Source organism: Herpailurus yagouaroundi, unplaced genomic scaffold (assembly GCF_014898765.1).
Source record: "Herpailurus yagouaroundi ecotype Mexico unplaced genomic scaffold, PumYag 163, whole genome shotgun sequence".
In the NCBI taxonomy this organism is placed as follows: Eukaryota; Metazoa; Chordata; class Mammalia; order Carnivora; family Felidae; genus Herpailurus; species Herpailurus yagouaroundi.
Window position 1 is genome coordinate 52,102,977 of NW_024412404.1, and position 17,503 is coordinate 52,120,479.

General features: G+C 41.3%; 1 protein-coding gene across 3 annotated transcripts in view; it reads left to right on the forward strand.

Annotated features, from left to right (window-relative positions):
• Positions 1-17,503, forward strand: part of FHIP2A (FHF complex subunit HOOK interacting protein 2A) — a 96,930-nt gene that overhangs the window by 59,446 nt on the left and 19,981 nt on the right. The window contains exons 1-5 of one of the 3 annotated variants that reach the window (XM_040486561.1): positions 7-218; positions 7,039-7,117; positions 12,382-12,551; positions 14,234-14,338; positions 14,781-14,903. In XM_040486561.1, the coding sequence (XP_040342495.1) occupies positions 174-218; positions 7,039-7,117; positions 12,382-12,551; positions 14,234-14,338; positions 14,781-14,903 (522 nt within the window). In that variant the 5' untranslated portion in view covers positions 7-173. Of the gene's footprint in view, positions 1-6; positions 219-443; positions 670-7,038; positions 7,118-12,381; positions 12,552-14,233; positions 14,339-14,780; positions 14,904-17,503 lie in introns of those variants that run through there. The other 2 variants (XM_040486562.1, XM_040486560.1) reach the window with 2 other exon arrangements.

Below are 17,503 nucleotides of genomic sequence, written 5' to 3' on the forward strand. Positions count from 1 at the left end.
CGCACACCCCGGAAGCGGCCGGGCCCGGGCCCGCCTCGGCCCTCTGCTCGTCCTCTCCGCCCGCACCGGCCTTCACTCTGGAGCGGCCCCGGCAGCCGCAGCAGGGGCGGCGGCGGCGGATCGAGGAGCTCTCCAGGTCGTCCCGGGAGAGGCTGCTGCAGTCCCGGGACAAGATGTTCTCCAAGTTCACCTCCATCCTGCAGCACGCCGTGGAGGCGGTAAGGCCGCGGGGCAGCGGGCGCACGACAGGCCGGGGATGGCGGCGGCCTACGCTCCCTGCGGCCTCGGCCCGGGGCCTCGGCGGCCCGGTTTCCGCGGAGGGGCGAGGCCGGGGCTGGCGCTCCGGGGCACGGCGGGCCGTCGGGGCGCCCGGGCCGAGCGGCCTGGCTCGGAGCAGGCCCCTTCCTCGCCGTCCTGTCCCGGGCCGGCGCGGGTCCCTGTGCGTCCACGGGGGAGGGGGTGGGCGGGTGCCCCGGCCGGCGCGGGGTAGCCCGATTCCTTGATGGGCCGGGGGATCGGGAGCACCTGGCGGGGCCGTAGGGCGCACCCCGGCACTCCCGGACCGTTAACCTGCTCTGGAAAAAAGTGATCACCGTGGAGCAGGACAAAAGAAACGGCCAGACACGGCTCGGGCTTCGGTTTGGCTTGCTGTCGTGTTGACTTTGGAAGGTGGGGTGGGGAGGAAGGTGTGCCCCTGCCGGGGGCGTGGGGGAGGGAGCGGGGGGCGACTCTGCGAGGAGGCCGCCCGCGGACCCGGTTTCCTAATCCTGCCGGCCTTGCCTTCGTTGGCCTCGCGGCCCAACTCAGCTGCATCGTATTGATTGTTGTGAAATGGGAGTTTGGAGGGTCTGGTCGAGTACGTGGTCTAGACCGCTTCCAAGCCTTCACAGAGCAGCGAGGCCATCTGTTTCCTTTCTTGTTCTCTCTTCCTGGACGCTCTCCTTTGAGGATTTTAGACACCAGCGTAGACAGACATTCAGATACCCTAACAGCCTAACACAAGAGTAGTAACTAAAGAGGAAATGAATGTCTTGCTGCCTTTTTAATAATAAGAGGTCCAGTTTGCTCTACTTTGGTTGTTTCTCTTTCCTCAGGGAGAGTTGCCCAAACTGAAAAATGCATCCTGTGGGAGAAACCAGTACTTTGCTAATTTAAAAAAATGTCATTCTCTTTCTGTGTTTAGAGTGTGTGATATAGCACACTAAAATTCACCCAACTTAAAAAACAAAAACAATAAACCAACTGCAATAGAATAGTTTTTATGGTCAGATAAAAATCAAATGGGTTTTTAAAATTAAGTATGAGAACAAAAACAAATTTAGTACAGTTGTTATTTTAAGTGATATGTGGGAAATGTTTAAAAATCATTTAAGCTCTACTACAAGCTCTTGGGAAAACGTGTATCAAATCAAGAAAGCGTTTTCTTGAATGAAGAGCAGTTATTACACTGAGGGAGATGACGGTTTTACACTTGAGGACAGCTTTTAATTTTCCTTTCTTATACACAGTCTGCAGCACCTTTATGTTGGAAGAACGTAACGAAATTTCTGAAAACAGTGACATTTACATTTTATATTATTTTTTAACTTAAAATGCCAAGAATCCTTTAATTTTAACATTGAATACAGGTTAATATTGAATTAAAAAATGGGAATTGGAATTAAAAAATGTATTTCATTATTTACATCCTTTACCTATCAGGCTGATCCTGCCTTATTACAGAAATAAGTAGTTAGAAAAAGAAAGATGGTTTTCGTGTTCTCCCAGTAAAGAGTCATTTTTATCCCGAGGCCTGTGTTTTCTGTCCTTGTTTTCTTTTTGCAACTATATGCTAGCATCTACCAAATTATGCATGTCAGTTGTCTGACTGGCTCTGTAATATCCAGCTCCCCTACTTTGCTGAAGTGAGAAAAAGTTAAGAGTGGATTATAATCATCTAGTCCTAGTAACTGATACATTGCATTTAGAAAACTAATGTTTTTATTTTCTTAGAGTTAATGGTTTTAGCTGTGATACCTTCCAGTTTACCTTGATAGGAGGTTAAATCTGAAAACATTTTGGCCGTACTAACTTTTCTTTTTCCTTTTTACATTCCCTCTTGGGAATGAACTCATACATAATGATAAGTAAGCCATCTTTGTGGTATTTGAAGAATGTTTTTTCCTAGCCGAAGATTGGTTTCCATTTTTTCAGTTCTATTTTATTTGCCGGGCGTTTTCTTCTATAAACTACTTTTCCCACTCATCAGTTCATTTCACTAGCTTTTCTCTGTACTCCTTTTAATTTGTACGCCCCATTAGCATTTTCTTTTCTGTCCGATGAGTATTTTCTGATTAACAGTTTTGCAATTAACATAATTATCCCTGTTTTTCAGAGGTGGGACATTATCCTCTGTGCAGATGCTGACATGACCTTTTTTTTCAATTGTGTTGCTGTTTTCAACCATTTTGATATTACTACTTTATAGGTTTCTTTGTTCAATTGGATCAGCCTTCAAATGGTTTTTTAGGGTTGACCAGATTAACATTTAAATGAGGTTTACAGGCAGAGTTTTCCTTTTTGTTTACTTAATGGTTTCTCCTCGCTTCCTGTTAACATTATAAGGAAAAAATATATGAGGTATTTTCAAGATTAATATTTGAAAATGAGTTGTTAAGTGGATAGACTGAATTTTGAGTTTAGGAGACAAATTCATACCTTGATCAAAAACAAGAACTGTAACATACCTCTTGCTTCCCTTTTCAGAAATGAATCTTCCCTCAGAGTAAAAATGATCGGCCAGTACATTTTGCAGTGAATCCATTTTGTTTAGCCTGTTGCCACATGTCACAAGGGTGAAATCAGGCCTCTCTGGTAGTTAGTTCTGAAGTTGGACAGGATCATGCTAGTCCAATTTCTCCAAAGTACAAGTAAAACACTTTCCATTTAGTACAATTCAATGTTTGTTGAGGGCCTAGTCTGTCCTAGGTAATCTGCCAGGGGCTGGTTCTTTTTAAATTTCAGCCAGTTTCACCCTTTCGGCGGCAGATTTATTCCAAGAGGATAAGGGAAGGAAGTTTTATCAACTTTAGCTAATTAATTCAATGGAAGTCATTGTATCTTTTCAAAGTAGAGTGAAGAGTTGATGATTGTTGAAACCAGTAATTTTTGAAAAACTATTCTGCCCTGGCAATTAAAACTTCAAATCAAACATCTGTAGTGTTTTCTTAGACGTATTCTTTTCGGACAGGATCTCTAACTTTAGTTGTTCAGCAGACGTTTTATGAGCCTACCATGAAAGCGTGGCACAGCGCAGAGGAAACAAGGTATACCTGCGTCCTTGCTCACAATGCTTACAGTCTAATTTAGGAGACAAAACAAATACACAAATTAAAGATTAAACAGTGCACAAGAGTGCGGCCTAGCCCCTAGAGCTGTATAGAACAGGGTCTCAGTTCTACGGCCGACCCTTTCCTCCCATGCAGGACAAGTTACTTAATCCTTGTACATTTCAACTTCCTCATTGTAAAATGGAAATAATGATACCTATCTCATGGGATTATTGTGAAAATTTAAATGAGACACTATATATGAAGTGCCTAGTGGAGTACCTGGTACATTGTACGTGCTTCATAAACGTGAACCATTGTTATTAATTTTTGGATGATTGTTCAGCCAAGGAGTTCTGTGGGGGCACACAGGATCGCAGGGCTTGGAGAAGGCTCTCTGGAGGAAGGGAGGCTTGGGCTGGCCTTGGGAAAGGCAGGGAAGGTAGGAGAGGCCTTAGGGAAGAGGTTAGGAGGAAGAAGCACTTAGACGATTAGGGCGTGGAGTGTTCATGATGCACGTGGGAGAGTGAGCAGATGGGGCTTTGGTGGCAGATGGGGAGCTCTCCTCTGGGTTACCGCTGTGGGTCTTTCTGTGTGCTCTGGCTTTTGGAAAAAGATGGTCTGAGTGTCTGGTTACAAGCAGTGTTTCCCTTGGGTGAGGCAGTGAACTGGCTTTGGATCTTAACAGGGGTTTGGAAAAAATCGGAGTTTATTGTAAGATAATTTAAGACCATCTAGGAAGTGTAAACTTTGCAGCACTGTGCCCGGCACACAACTGGTCATTAAATGGGAGCAACTGCTGTGTCATTTGCTTCTTCACTCTGTAAATACTATGGAGTGCCTACTCTGTGCCACGAGTCGGAAACCGGGAATTCAGTGATGAAAAAGATGCCATAAGCAGTCCCAGCCCTCGTAGCGTTGACGATGCAGTGGAGGTCAGCAATGACAGATGTGGGACAGACAGGGCTAAGAGAGAGCGAGCCTCAGAGAGGGTGCCACAGAGCATGTGCAGAGAACTGTATCCTTGGCCAGAAGTCTGGCAAGGCTTCCCAGGGAAAGCCATGTCCAAGGTAGGCATTCGTGTCAAGTTTTGGTCGAGAGTGTTACTGCATGAATTTTCAAAAATTTGATCTCTGTTTTGTAAAAAGTTAATGCAAATTAGAATCCCCTCATGCTGATTCTAAATTTAAAAATTTTTACCCATTGCATAAATGTTTATTTTACATCGTGGTAAAACAGGTGATTTGCATGTTAGAATTAGTAACGAAAGACCATTTTCGTGGGAAGTTTTACATATATAAGAAAATTTATTCATGTTGTAACAAGATTGTTACTAAGCTAAGTTATTAGCTGTTTGGAACTGTCTTACCGTCTACTTAAATATAAATAGGTTTCTTATTTAAATCAAACTCCTGGGAGAGAGAGAGTCACAGGTAAGCAACACTAGCCTGCTTTGAATTTGACTAGAACAACAAAGGTCGCAACATCAATCCTGTAAGATCCTCTGATTTAGTGACTTGGAAATGGAGTTAAGTCCCACAGGTAAAATAATCTGGAACAAGGATGCTGTAATTACTTATATACCAAGGAGATGCCTTTGGAAAAATTTAACAGATCGCAATATTTACATTTAAGAAATTAAGTACGTTTTTTCTTTCTTTTTTTTTTTTTTGAAACACCAGATTTCATTTGAGTTTGTCCCAACTGTTAATACATTTAACTATATAAAAGGTGGTGAATAAAAAACCAGGTCCCCCAAAACAAGAGAGTGTTGATATCTTTGAAGACGATCCTAAAAACAAGTAGCTGATTAAAACAGATTTTTTTTTTTTTAAATCTAAAAGTTTCAGGAACGTTATTCTGTTTTCCAAAGGTCACACTTTCTAATTTTCTTTCTAATTTTTTTCTCAATGTCTCCCAAATACTGTCCCTCCCCATGTTCTTCTTCAAGGATAATAATCCCAAAGGTTTAAATTCCTTTTGTTAAAGATCTGAAAGCCTTTTTAAGAATTTCACAGCTCTCCATTTGGAAATGAGGTGCATCTCTTAACCCAGTGCGATTCAGAATGGTGCACACAGGCAAGCATGAGAGTGAGCGTGAAAATGTTGGCGATGGCGAGAAATGTTCTTTCCTAAAGACATTTCATCTTCTGGGTTGACACACTGAAGGTGTCCAGGACCAATGTTTATAACTTGCCCAATAGTTCTGAGGTTGTTTTGACAGGATTTCGAACTTTAAGAGAATTTAAGGTCTCTCTGCTTGAGGCCACCAAGAAATCAAAACGGAACAGGTAGTACGGGAGTAACATGACCTCTTAGGTCATCGGTTTAGATGAAGTAGATGGAAATGGAAGATAGTCGACTGTGCCATGTTTTAGGTTCCCAGAATAGAAACCCATTTGTTTTTAAATAAGCCGGGGCAACTGTGAACATTCTGACCAAAATTTGTGGGCGATAGTAGGACTGGGGTGGTGGGTGGGGGAGCATTCTCTCTATTTTAGGAAAAGACCATGTTGTGGAAGGTGCATCTTTTTCTATCCGTTTAACACACATTTGAAATACTTGGCAGGTTTGCAGTGAAACGGCCAAAGGGATATACTTTGGGTCTTAAAAACATTTGAAGTAAATTTTATTAAAAAAAAAAATTTTTTTTTCAACCATTTATTTGGTTTTGAGAGATAGAGCATGAGCAGGTGAGGGGCAGAGAGAGAGGGAGACACAGGATCCGAAGCAGGCTCCAGGCTCCGAGCCGTCGGCACAGAGCCCGATGTGGGCCTGGAACCCACGCACCGTGAGATCATGATCTGAGCCGAAGTCGGACGCTCAATCGACTGAGCCACCCGGGTGCCCCTGAAGTAAATTTTAAAGCCAAAATGTACAACATTTATGGCTCTGTGGAATTTAAATTGGTAGTGTCTTGTTCACATAGGTATTTTGCTAAAAATACGCGTTGCCTAATCCAGGTTTGAAAAGATTCACATCTGTGTGTCACTGAACGTAGGGAACAGTTTTAATCTGATTACAGGGTTGACTTTGGCATATGTGTTCGTAATGGTGACGTGTAACTAATTACACAGCAGCTTGTACAGTTTTGCACTTCAAAGTCCTGGGTACAAAGATCCCTGGTTATTGATCATTTCATTTTACTGATAATTTAATTTTTTTTTCAACGTTTATTTATTTTTGGGACAGAGAGAGAGAGAGCATGAATGGGGGAGGGGCAGAGAGAGAGGGAGACACAGAACCGGAAACAGGCTCCAGGCTCCGAGCCATCAGCCCAGAGCCCGACGCGGGGCTCGAACTCACGGGCCGCGAGATCGTGACCTGGCTGAAGTCGGACGCTTAACCGACTGCGCCACCCAGGCGCCCCATTTTACTGATAATTTAAATAGGATATTGCATCTTTTCATTTCACACTGTTACTTTTGAAGCCGTACGTAGTTACTAGTTTCAGGGAGGAAAAAAAGAATCCCAGTTCTTGTAGTTTAATAATAATATTGATAAATGTGATAAATGTGTTTTTCCTCTTTCTTAATAAATCATTGTTAGTTTCTTGACTGCGTTTCTCTTTGATATCTGACATATAGAATTGAATTAAAGCTCATCCTTTATTTTTATGCTGCTTTGGTATTATTAGTAGACAAATACAGAGTTATACTGTACAGGAAACGTTTCATGCCATTTTCTTAATCGTTGTGGTCTTTTTGTGTGTGTGTGTGTGTTTGTGCAGCTTGCACCTTCTCTTCCTTTGCAAGAAGATTTTGTTTATCACTGGAAGGCAATTACCCATTACTACATAGAGACTTCGGGTAAGAAACAGAGCTAATGTTAATTGAACAGAAACTTGATGAAATACTAAAATATGTTTCAAATTAGTTTTCAAAGTTGTTTTATATGTAAAGTTATAGCCAAGTTATTGTACTTCTAATTCCTCTTTTAGATTCATTAAAAAAACGTGTCTGTTGAGCACCTGCTATGCATAGGCATTGTTCTAGGCACTGGGTGATAGAATGAACAGTAGATCAAACAGGCAAAATCCCTATCCTAATAGAGTTTATATATTGACTACGTAGAAGCGAACAATAACTAGACCAATACACATAGTGTGTCAGATGGTAGGTACTAAGGGGAAAATGAAGCAGGCTGAGAGGATAGAAATGTATACATGGGAGGAAAGGGTACAGCTGGCTATTGTAGGTTAGAGAAAGCCTCATTGCCCAAGCCGACCTCTCAGTTGGAATCGGAAGGAGAGAGAGAGCAAATCTGGGGGGTTGGTTTCAAGAGGAGGACCTAATGCAAAAACCCTGAGGCTAGAGCATGCAGCATGCTTGGCATAGTCTAGGAACCTCAAGGAAGCCAGTGTGGCTAGAGCAACGTGAACAAGGAAAAAAGTGTGAGGGGGTGACATCAGACAGGAGCCGGGTGCCGTTGCGAAGGGCCTTGTAAGCTGTTATAAGGGCTTTAGCTTTTACTCCAAGGTGGGAAGCTTGGGTTAGAGGGTTTTGAGTGGTGGTGTAACATAATCTATCGTAAAGGGACAACTTTGGCTTCTGTGAAAAAAATGAGATCGAAAGGATGCAGAGGTGAAACTGTAGAACCATCAGGGGACTTTTGGAATGCTGTAAGCAATGGTGGTGGCTGAAGCCAGGGCGGAGCTGGTAAGAAGTGATGGTATTCTGGATCTATTTTGCAGAAAGCTTTGTTGATGGATTGAATGTTGGGTATGAGAGACTGAGTGAAGGAAACTCCAAATTTTTGGACTCGGGCAGTTGGAAAATAGACCACTTAGCAGAACAGGCCGACTATAGGAGGAGCAGGTTTGTAAGAATATTTTGGACGTGTTAAATTTGAGATGCCAATTACAGATTCAATTGGATGTGTCAGGTAGACAGTTGGAAGTAGGAATTTGGAATTTAAGGTGGGGGGTCTAAACCAGAGATGTGAAACTGAAATCATCACCTTTAAGTAGGGTTTAAAGCCTTGGGATTGGATGAGATGTTGTAGGGAGTAAGGATAGATGGAAGAGAGAAAGGGTTCAGAAATGGAGCCCTGGGGCTCAATGTTCAGAGGTGAGGATGGTGAGAATAATAGCAAAAGGTACTGCGTTTGCCCATGGGGTAGAAGACACCCAAGGTAGAATGGTGTCCTGGGGTTTAGAAGAGAGAGATTAATTGTGTCAATTGACGGTGATGTCAGGGTAATGAAGTCTAAGAAAGGATCTTTGGACTCAGCCACGAGGAGCTCATTAGTGGACTTGATAAGAGGCATTTTGATAGCAAGGAGGAGAGAGAAGACCTGATTGCAGTAGGTTTAAAAGAAAATGGGCAGAGAACCTGTGTAGACAATGTGTGTGGACTGCTCTGTTACGTCAGTGGAAAGGGGGGCTGAGAAGCGGAGCAGTAGCCGGAGGGAGATGTGATATCAAGAGACGGATTTATGTATGTGTGTATGTATGTAATCTCTACACCCAATGTGGGGCTTGAACCCACAATCCAGAGATCAAGAGTCACATGCTCTTCCAACAGAGCCAGCCAGATGCCCTCCAAGAGAGGGCTTAAAATACGTTTTTAAAGATGGAAGATAGTGCAATTTATACATTGTTGGAATGATGTAGCAGGGAGGGAAAGGTGGACAACAAGAGTTAGATGCGATCATTTCTGAGCAATACCCTTAACTAGGCAAGGGGATGGGTCTAGGGCACCCGTGCAGGCTTAGCCTTAATAGGCATGTGGACAGGCCATCCATTAAATAAGGTAGAAAGCAGAACATATAGGTATAGATTCAGAAAGAGGGTGGATGTGGTTGATGTACGGAAGTCTTCAAAAGTTATTTTCTGGTCGCTTCTGTCTTTCTCAGTGAATAGGAAGGATGGAGATTAAGGGGAATATGAAATAAATTAGGTCAAAGGTGGACAAATTTTTTCGGTAAAGGGCCAGATGGTAAATATTTTAGGCTTTGGGGGCCCTATGGCCTCTGTTGCAACGACTCAGTTCTGTTGTTGTAATGCAAAGGCAGCCATCAACAATATATAAAAGAATAGCTTTCCTTTGTTCCCATACACCTTAAACACATGGCAAGACTGGATTTGTCCCATAGGCCAAAGTCTGGCAACTCCTGTGATAGAGTATTCAGGCAAGCCAATGGGGTCACAGGTAATTCTTCTTTAAAAGAAAAAATCCTTTACATGTGTGTAATAAGTAAAAATTAGACAAAAAATATGTATACCTTTCCATGTAAAATGGGATCTCTACCTTAATTTGGATATTTAGACAGCAGACCTATAGGAAAGTTTTTTTGAGAGGAGCTGCCTTTTCAAATGACTATTCTTGCCCAAGTTTTCACCCCTCCATAGCTTTAAGGGAAATACTTTAAAGGAAGGGCCTTAAGTTCTTGCTTTATTTATTTATTTTTTTAATGTTTTTTGTAATTTATTTTTGAGACAGGGAGAGACAGAGCATGAACAGGGGAGGGTCAGAGAGAGGGAGATACAGAATCTGAAACAGGCTCCAGGCTCTGAGCTGTCAGCACAGAGCCCGACGCGGGGCTCGAACTCACAGACCGCGAGATCATGACCTGAGCCGAAGTCAGCCGCTTAACCGACTGAGCCACCCAGGCGCCCCTTAAGTTCTTGCTTTAAATGATTTTTTTACACTGCAGGAGCAGAAATAAGTATGTACTTTATAATAAAGTATGGGACAAGTGCGTCTGCATCAGGCACAGAGAGAAAACAAAGAAGGGAGAAATGGGAAGCGGCAGAGTCTAGAACCTGGATTTTATTTTTTAATTTTTATTTATTTATTTTGAGAGGGAGAGGATCTCAAACAGGCTCTGCACCGTCAGCGCAGAGCCCGGGGTGGAGCTCCATCCCACGATCCTGGGATCATGACCTGAGCTGAAATCAAGAGTCAGACGCTCGGCTGACTGAGCCAGCCAGGCGCCCCTCTAACCTGGATTTTAAAGGATGAGTAGGAGTTTCCAAGATAGATAAGGAGGACAAACGCATTTCAGGTAGAAGGAATAGCAAATGCGGCACACGGAGACCTACATACAGCTTCGGAGGGATGAGGGTAGACGGCAGAAACTACATGTTGCCTTCTAGGGAGCAAAGATTTTAATTTGTCAAGTCAAATTTACAATTTATTTGCTTCTCAATTTAAACAGTCTTTCTGGTCATTTTTCTCCGTTAATGACTGTAAACAGACCATGCTTGAACATTCATTCTTCCCTGGAATGTTTATATCCAGTCAGCAATTAAAGGAGAAAAATCATTAAAAAAAATAGATTTCAAATAAAATTACTTCTCTTCTATTAGCGCCAGACTACTCATTTTAGAAGAATACAAAATGAGACATCGTAAGTTCACATTTCTTGAATTCTTACTATGTGCTAAGGCATGGAACTTTACACACGTCATTTCATTGAAATCATTCAAAAACACTGGTGTTGATTAGCCCCATTTTACAGGTGTTGGTGACTGAGGCTGGAATAGTTTGCCAAGGTCATCCAACTACAAGTGACTGAGCCAAGATTTGAATGCAAGTTGTCTAATTCCAGGCCCCATGCTTTTTTTGTTTGTTTTGTTTAAATTTTTTTTTTTTACATTTAATTTTTGAGAGAGAGAGAGAGAGAGAGACAGAGCACAAGTGGGGGAGGGGCAGAGACAATGAGACACAGAATCTGAAGCAGGCTCCAGGCTCTGAGCTATCAGCCCAGAGCCCAACACAGACCTTGAACTCACAAACCGGGAGATCATGACCTGAGCCGAGGTCGGACACTGAACTGACTGAGCCACCCAGGTATCCCTCCAGGTGCCATGCTTTTAATACCTGCCAGATATTATATCAAACTTGGTACATATGTCCTCCTTGGAAACAAGGGTGACTCTTGTCTTTCCATTGTTTTCTCTGTAGGGCTTAGTGTTATGGTTTAAACTGTGTGTTTACAAAAACGTGCACACATACAGACAAAGCAACATGTCATCAAATAAATATATAGCATACTAGGATTGTGTTGTACATACTATGACAGTAGTAAGTAAATGACAATAGAAATGTAAGTAAGAACTTGGCATTTCCAAGTATATGTTGATGTTTATTTATTTTTATTTATTTTGAGAGAGAGAGAGAGAGCGCGCATGCAAGCAGAGGAGGGGCAGAGAGAATCCCAAGCAGGCTCCACAGAACCCGATCTCACAAACTGTGAGATGACCTGAGCTGAAATCAAGAGTTGGACGCTTAACTAACTGAGCCACCCATGCCCCCCTCCAAGTATATTTTGCATTTAAATATTCTAGAAAACTTCACATTTTATTAAGAGTAATTTAACCCCTTTATTAAGAGTAATTTTAACAATAAGGACAGGTTGATAAAACCATGTGATTTTCAAGTTGAACTGTGAACTCTGAAAAAAGTATCGATGACATTTTATCTTAAAAAATCAATAGGATTTATAAGAACTCTCCTGAGAAGAAGCTTTAGCTTTGTGAATAGTTGTCTGTTAATGAGAGATGTCCAAAATTTTTCTTTGAGCTCCTCATGCGTTCACAAATGGAGATTAATTAGGGGCTGTAAATGTCTGACTTGCCAGTGTTACCGTGTGATTCAGTAGCAGTCCAAAACAGAACCTGCCTTTTCTACACATCCTGCCTGATTCGGCTCAATGTTTAAAGGCCAACCTGTTTCTATATAGACTTAAAATTCAGATCTTCTGAACTGGCTGATTGAAAAGAAAAACAACTTTAATTGCAAGTGCATACAAAATATTGATTTACATGTATTTTTCTTGGTCAAGTTCCCATTTCCATATAAATGGCTCTTATTTTGAATTCTCGTGCATGGACATTAGCTAATAGAATATATTTCAGAATATTGATTCAGTTTTTTTATAAGAATATGGCAAAAAGAATCATCTGAATCCCGGCAAAGATAATTATACCATGAATATAAACTTGTGTGTAGTTGAGATTTTTCTCAGTTTGAATTAGAATAGGGGAAATATCAAGAGTATTTGGGTACAAATATGCAGTTTTAAAATGTTTGAATGTTTGATGAATTTTTTTTTTATTATTATTTAGATGATAAAGCCCCAGTGACAGATACAAATATCCCTTCTCATCTGGACCAGATGTTAGGTATTTTGCTGCAAGAAGAACGTGAGCGAGAATTCGGAGTGACAGGGCCATGCATGGAATATTTGCTTCATCACAAGATCTTGGAAACGTTATATACCTTAGGGAAAGCTGACGTAAGTTCCTAATCCACATCGTGTTCTTGGGCATGTAATACATGCATTAATGTCTTAGAGACAGAGAAGCTGCCAAGTGCTAAATTTAATTATAGAGGTACTTATTAAGCATGGCAGGATTCAAGTCAGGATTGTGAAAAACAGAAAGCATGCAGGCTGTACGAATGTGACTCTCCGTAGAGCTAGCAAAGCCTCCAAATGCTCTAGACAACAACTGGTACTTAGGCTGCTTAGAATTACAGTGTAAACATTTGTGAAAATAAAGTCAAGTGCACACACTCAGAGCCATAGGACACGAGAAGGAACCCAGTGAACGTTGTGTTATGAAAATAGGAATTCTTTTTCACAGTCCTGAAAGAGAATGTCACTGATTGTTCTGACATGACCTCTACTGATGAGTGGAGCCAGGTTAACTTTTTAGGCCTCGTGAATCTTGAGAAATCTTTGCAAAACTGATGTTATGGTATAAATAATATTCTTTACCAAGAAACTTTCAAATTGTGTATGAAGGCAAGTTTCAAAGCCTGTGGGTTTTGTTCTGTGAGTTTCTGTAATATGTGTGAAAATCCAACTGACGAAAAAATTAATAGACATCTTGAAACACCAGACAGAGTCACGAACAGTGGTGTTAAGGACAGTTTGCTTTTAACCAAGTCTGTAATACTCGCAATTCAGCTTCCAGTGCCCTGCAATTCATTTCCTTCCTCCCTTCTTTCTCCTGTCATGTGGAGAGAGGGGCTTTGCGACACTAACTTGAATATAGATTAATTGGTTTTTGAGTGAATGTTAATAATTGTACCACTGGCAAATTAATTTTTATATTGGTGATTAAAACATTATTAATGTTTTATCTGAATAATGCAAGGTATTTGCTATCTAAAAAAACACTGTGCTTAAGATTATAGTTTATACTGTTTCCAGATAGCGTGTCTGTGATGATGCTGTGGAAATATATTCATTTTGTGACTGTTTTCATTGCGAGGCAGCATAAGCAGGTCAATCATAGAACATAGAACCTTGTTAGTTCGTGCTCTCTTAACCCACAGAGTAAGTAATCATTTACCTCCTTTTCAGCAAAGATCGAAAACAGCTGGCATGTCATAAACACTTCTTCATTGTTTATAATAATCATAATGTAAATAATTTTGCAACTAATGTAAAGCAGCATTGTTAGAATGAATCACAGCATTTTATACCAGAGCGTTCCTTTTATTTACATATACGTGTTGGAAGGCTTTGTTTACTCCTGCATCTCTATGATGGAGGGTTATTGATCACCCATCATTAGTGTAAGTAACAAGATTCTGCTTTTGTTTTAGCCGTGGATTTAACCATAGTAGTTTCATGTTTCTGTAGTATTTAGAACATAAACAGGTTGATGTTGCCTGAACCAGCTCTGATCTCAACAACGTGTTACTATCACGCTGCTTGTAATTACATTAGCCTGTGGTTCCATAAGCTATATTATAGTCCCAGATGTAATTTTATTTCCAGAATACCAGTCATTAATATTGGGTTGAGAATTTGATTCTGACGAACTCATTAGTTGGCCGATTGCCTTGGCTTTTGAGGGTGAAATATATTCACGTGTGTATTTCTCCTCGTCTTTAATTTAAAGGCTTTTGAGTGTGTCTGTATTGCCTGTTTTCTTCTTGTTCGTGTTTCTTTTTTCGCATACCCAGTGTCCTCCAGGAATGAGACAGCAGGTGTTGGTATTCTACACTAAACTTCTGGGAAGAATCCAGCAGCCACTACTCCCACACATTAATGTACACAGGCCAGTGCAGGTATTTTCTCCCCCTTAAATTTGATTGGATTTCTTTGAGCATATAAATTATTTAATGCAATTTTTCTGAGAGTAAAAATCATGAAGTTATTCTCAAAATAACATGTAAATGAGCAAATCCTTGAGCTTTTTGTCTACCCGACATGGTATTATATATGCTCTTGATGTTTTTCTCTTAAAAATTTATACATCAATTTTTCCTTTAACTTACCTCTGTGATACCTCAAGGAGAGTTTCTTGTGCGCCTTATTGCTTTTTTAGGGCAATTGAAAAATTAGTAAATCTGTTTTGTTATAGGTGATTTTAAATAGCATTCTATCTGGAAAATGCAAGGTATTTGCATTATTTGAAAGATTTAAATACACGTAAGGCAAACAGACGACTGTTTACATACTTGTAAAAAGTAACCTAAGTTTCAAAATTTGTTTTAAATTTTTTGACAGAAATTAATTCGACTGTGCGGTGAAGTCCTTGCAACACCAACGGAAAATGAAGAAATCCAGTTTCTCTGTATCGTGTGTGCAAAGCTGAAACAAAATCCCTACTTGGTTAATTTTTTTCTGGAGGTATGGTACGCTTCTTGTCAACCTTCAAAGCATGCTTACATTAAAATTATTTTGAGAATTGAATTCTGTAAGTAATATTAGAAGGAATTACATTTGTGGGTATCATATGGCTTGTTTTACCTCCTAGAATTATTTTTCACTTAAGATCACTGTTTTAACTTGAATCTTCTGAGGAAAACAATTTTCAGAGAAAATAGTTGAGCCAGATATATAGGGCAGCACAGGGTCTCGACACATAGAATCAAGGCTTAGCAGGAATGCAGCTTGAAGGGGGAAATCAGGGAGAGAGAAGTCACAGAAGTTTATAAGCTATCATGTTTTCAGCCAGGCAAGCTCTAGTGTGGAGCATGGGTGACCCGGACTGGGGCAGGGATGGTGTGTGCAGATTTGGACAGATGTGCAAAGTCACGAGTTACCTCTCCAGCCTGGGATCACAGTTGGGATTGCTTTCATGTTCTGTACTGTCTTTTCTTAGCCATAGTCATTGGATCATACTTTGCTTATTACATCAACTGATATTTTGGGTTTTACTTCTAGTTTTAAATTAGACGATTTTATTTAAGTTTATTTTGAGAGAGAGAAAGAGAACGAGCACGCGTGTGCACATGAGCAGGGGTGGGGCAGAGCGAGAGCGAGAGCGAGAGAGAGAGCGAGAGAGAATTCCAGGCAGGCTCCACGCTGTCAGCACGGAGCCCAATGCAGGGCTTGAACCCACAAACTGTAATAGCATGACGGGAGCTGAAGTTAAGAGTCAGATGCTTAACCGACTGAGTCATCCAGGCGCCCCTAAATCAGACAATTTTTGTGTACTTTCTTCTTTCATTAACTTCTTTCTTTTGTTTTCAGCAGTGAAATTATTAGGAATGTGGTAGAAAAAACAGTTTTGATTTTTTAGTTTTTTAAAAAATCTTTTTCTCTCTTTTCTTTTTTTTCCCCTAGATTAGGTATAAGTTACATACAGTGCAGTTTCCCCTCTTTGGGTCTACAGTTCTCTGAGTTTGACACACAGTCACGTGGCCACCACCGCAGTCGAGCTACACAACAGTCGCGCCGCCCTCCGGCACGTCGCTTGTAGCCATCCTGTCTCCACCCCTGTCCCCGGCAATCACTGATGTGTCTCCGTCCCAGGTTTCCTCTTTTACAGAAAGTCACAGAAATGTAATCAGCCTTTGGGGTCTGGCTGTTTTTCCTTGGCAGAATGCATTGGAGGTTTTTGGACGAGTTTGGTCCTTGATATTGTAGAGTAGTATTCCATCGTATGGATGCGTCACCGTTGTTCATGCATTCAACCAGTTGAGGGACTTGGGGTTGTTTCCCGTGTGGGGCAGTTATGAATAAAGCCCGTCTGAACATTCACACCCAGTTTTTTTGGTGCGTGGATTTAGGTTTTCACACACTTGGGTCACTACCTGAGAGTAGGTTTGCGGGATCGTGTGGCAAGTGTATTCTGATTTTCGTAAGAAACTGCTGCACCGTTTTACTACATGGGCTTATCGTTTTGCGTCCCGTCAACAACGTATGAGAGTAGTTCCCGTCTTCCACAGCCTTGTCAGAGCGAGTGTTGTCAGGGTTTGGTTTTGTCTTTAAAAGCTTGAGCCAGTCTGTGGGCGGGTTTGTTTTCTATCTCACTTTACGGAGTTAGCCACCCGAGATCCGCTTCTGCGCTCCTGATGAAGACGGACAGGCAGCCGAGCTGCACCATTGCATGAATTTAAGTTTCTGGTTGAAGATGAGGATTGTGAATGCCAGTTTCTCGTGATGCGCCTCATATTTTGAAAGTGTGCTTCAAAACGGCTGGAATACATTTATGAGTTCAGATTTCAAGGACTTATTCATTAGAATGATATTACAGTCCTTTAGTTTTCGATATAAATATATCAAGTATCTCAGTCTGGCCAAGTCAGATGTTTCTTCTCAAAGTGCACTTTTACTAAAGTTTTCTTAGATACCCTAGTTACTTAAATGCATGGATTTTTGCCCGAGCTTAAGCTTTAAAAGGACTTTTTATCAGAATCTCTGCAACTTACTCAGAAGTACACAGCCATAGATCAGAAGCAGAGAAAATTTGTGGGCATATGTAAGGTGATGGTGAGATACCCTTTATTTACCTGTCCTCAGAGAAATGTTTATATTTTTTTATAAAAATTTTTTAATGTTTTTATTTATCTTTGAGACAGAGAGAGACAGAGTATGAGCAGGGGAGGGGCAGAGAGAGGGAGACACAGAATCTGAAGCAGGCTGCAGGCTCTGAGCTGTCAGCACAGAGCCCGACGCGGGGCTCGAACTCACGGACCGTGAGATCATGACCTGAGCCAAGTCGGACACGTAACCGACTGAGCCACCCAGGTGCCCTGAGAAATGTTTATATTTAGACCTCTCTCCAAAGAACCCCCGGAATCAGTGACATGTCTGCTGTAATATGCCAGTCTTATAGCACATACCTCTCCACAGCCTGAAGTGGTAGGTATCTTCATTTTCTCAAGACTGTTCTTAAGCTTTTAATGTAATTTTTACAGTCTCCCTGGCATTAGAGTTATTTAAGTGCATTTTCTTTTCTCCTGCTGGCCAATAAGTTCCTTGAGGACGAGGACCCTGTCTCA